Source organism: Leishmania donovani, chromosome 20 (genome assembly GCF_000227135.1).
Source record: "Leishmania donovani BPK282A1 complete genome, chromosome 20".
In the NCBI taxonomy this organism is placed as follows: domain Eukaryota; phylum Euglenozoa; class Kinetoplastea; order Trypanosomatida; family Trypanosomatidae; genus Leishmania; species Leishmania donovani.
In genome coordinates this window covers 43,560-45,858 of record NC_018247.1, presented here as the reverse complement: position 1 = coordinate 45,858, position 2,299 = coordinate 43,560, and the positions used below count along the sequence as shown (strand labels likewise).

Below are 2,299 nucleotides of genomic sequence, written 5' to 3'. Positions count from 1 at the left end.
ATGCTCCGTCGTCTGGGAAGTACGCTGCTCTGCAGCGTGACGCTGGCGAACGGAACCGTCCTCAAGGGTGACCTGAACCCGCACAACCCCAGTCTGCTGCTCAAAGGCATTACCATTCTGCCCGACGGGCGTGTCTACAGCGGTTCGTATGACGCGACGTGTGGCTTCCCGCTGCCGGGGAGTCAGCTGGAGGAGGACGGCGATCTCTACCGGGGCGAGTTCAACGCGCAGTGGCAGCGTGAGGGGCGCGGCGAGGCATGGTTGGCGGACGGCACCCATTACGCGGGTGTCTTCAAGAATGACGAAATCACCGAGGGCGTGGTGCGCATTCCGAACGGCACGACGGAAGTTGTTTTCGAGGGCACACTGAAGGACGAGGCGTTCGTGAAGGGCAGGCTGACCCAATCAGATTTTGTGTACGAGGGCGAGTTCTCAGACAATGAACCTCATGGCAAGGGCAAGCTCGTGTTCGCCACCGGTGCTGTGCAGGAGGGCACCTTTTTCCACGGCAAACTGCATGGTCCCGACTGCAAGATGAAGCTCGACGGCGGGTTCGTCTACGTCGGAGAGTTCCTCGACGGCCAGATCCGCCGCGGCACCCTTTACACGCCCACCTACACATATGAGGGTGAATTCAACGAGCACGGGCGTGCTCACGGCGAGGGTGCGCAGACGTACCTCATCAACGAGCCACGCCTCACCTTTACCGGCATCTGGACCAACGGCGCCTTGGTGCGTGGTGTTTGCATGGACGAGTATGGTAGCGCCGTGGATTGGCAGAACAATGATGAGTTGCAGGCCAAGGTGCTTGGCGGTGCGACGGGGAAGGGCAGCGAGAGCGTGGGACTGAACAGCTACTGCAGCGCACGTATGAAAGAGGCAGCGCAGCTGCACAATGACATGCAGCGCAGCTACGCAGAGGATGCGGAAGCCGTTGCTCAGTCGACCGGCCGCTTCCCCACAAAGATGGATCTGGGCTACGAGGGCAGCATCGCGCACGAGAACGAGGCCGTGATGCAAGCGCAGCAGCGGCAGATGCAGGACATCGAGCGCTCCAGGGAGGCGCTGTCGGATAGGGCGAAGGAATTCGACACCATCGCCTCGGGCGCACGCGGCAACATCATTGGAGAGATCGATGAGAACATGGCAAGGATCCAGTTTAGACGCCAGGTGGGCGCGGAGGAGGTCTCTGCCGCGCGCGTCGACGAGCAGTTTGAACGCTTCATGAAGAGCTTCAAGAAGCCTTCTCCATTGCCTGGTGCACCGGCGCAGGTGGCACAGAAGCTAAACATCGACGGTAACGCGCCATGGAAGGCGTTCACTCCGTCGAAATAGCGCCTTTTTTCTTCGGCAGCTTTTCTTTTCGTCGTCGCCCGTTGGCGGCTCGTCCAGCTGATGCAGCCTCCACGTCCGCGTCGACTCACCTCTCTAGCGCTGTGCGCTCATTCACCGTATGCGCGGCGTTCGCGAGGAGTTCGTGCGTGCGTTTCTGCGCTTTGTGGTGAGGATGCCGTTTCTGCCCAGCCGCTGTGTAGTCCCGTTCCCGCTTAAGCTGTCTCCGGCCCTTCACCTTGCCGCCTCTTGCGTACGTTGCTGTGGCTTTTCTCGCGTGCCTCCGCCCCTGCGCCCCTCTGCTCCGCTTCGTCTGACTTTGCAGTCTCCTCCTTTCTTGTAGAATCGAGTGGGTGTGTGTGTGTGCGCCAAAGGCATCCGCCGTTCTGGGCGTCTCACGCGCGTCTAAGGTGGTGAGCAATGTGCACTACCAGCGGTGGTGAGGGCGGTTCCTGCGAGCTGGCAGGCTGGGCGCTCTGTCAGGGCTCACAACTTGTGCGCTAACAATGAGACAACGGTACGAACGCGATCGCGGAGCCCACACACGTGCACTGCCAGTTGATGCGCATCGGCGGTCCTCGCGCCCGCCATCGCCGCGTCGTTGCACTTCGGCTCAAGTGCGCCGTTGCCGTAGCGGTTTGCCGCTGCCATCGCTCTTTTGTGTCGTCTGTGCGCGCGCCCAACGTTAACGGCTGCCACGGTGTTGAGAGGATGCCTCGCGTTTTCGGTCGCTGGCGGAGCGTCCTGCCTCGCGTCAGACGCCTCGCCTTCTCTCTTCCTGCCCTGTAACTGTCAGTGCCCCCTCCAATCTCCCTCGCCCCTGCCCTGCCGTTGTATTTGTGAAGGACCGCGAGACGACGGCGCCACCCACGCGCGCATACAAGAAAGGAATCCCACTAGCCGAGGACGAAACGCATACAGGACGGTCGGGCGGACCCCCCCCCCACCCTTGAGCACACCTACGGCA

At 61.7% G+C, this 2,299-nt stretch overlaps 1 protein-coding gene across 1 annotated transcript; it reads left to right on the top strand.

Moving 5' to 3' along the window:
• On the top strand, window positions 1–1,335 carry LDBPK_200140 (hypothetical protein, conserved; the record flags this gene model as incomplete). Its single annotated transcript, XM_003860307.1, has 1 exon — window positions 1–1,335. The coding sequence occupies one exon, from the start codon at window positions 1–3 to the stop codon at window positions 1,333–1,335; it is 1,335 nt and encodes a 444-aa protein (XP_003860355.1).
• Between the last annotated feature and the right edge of the window lie 964 nt (window positions 1,336–2,299).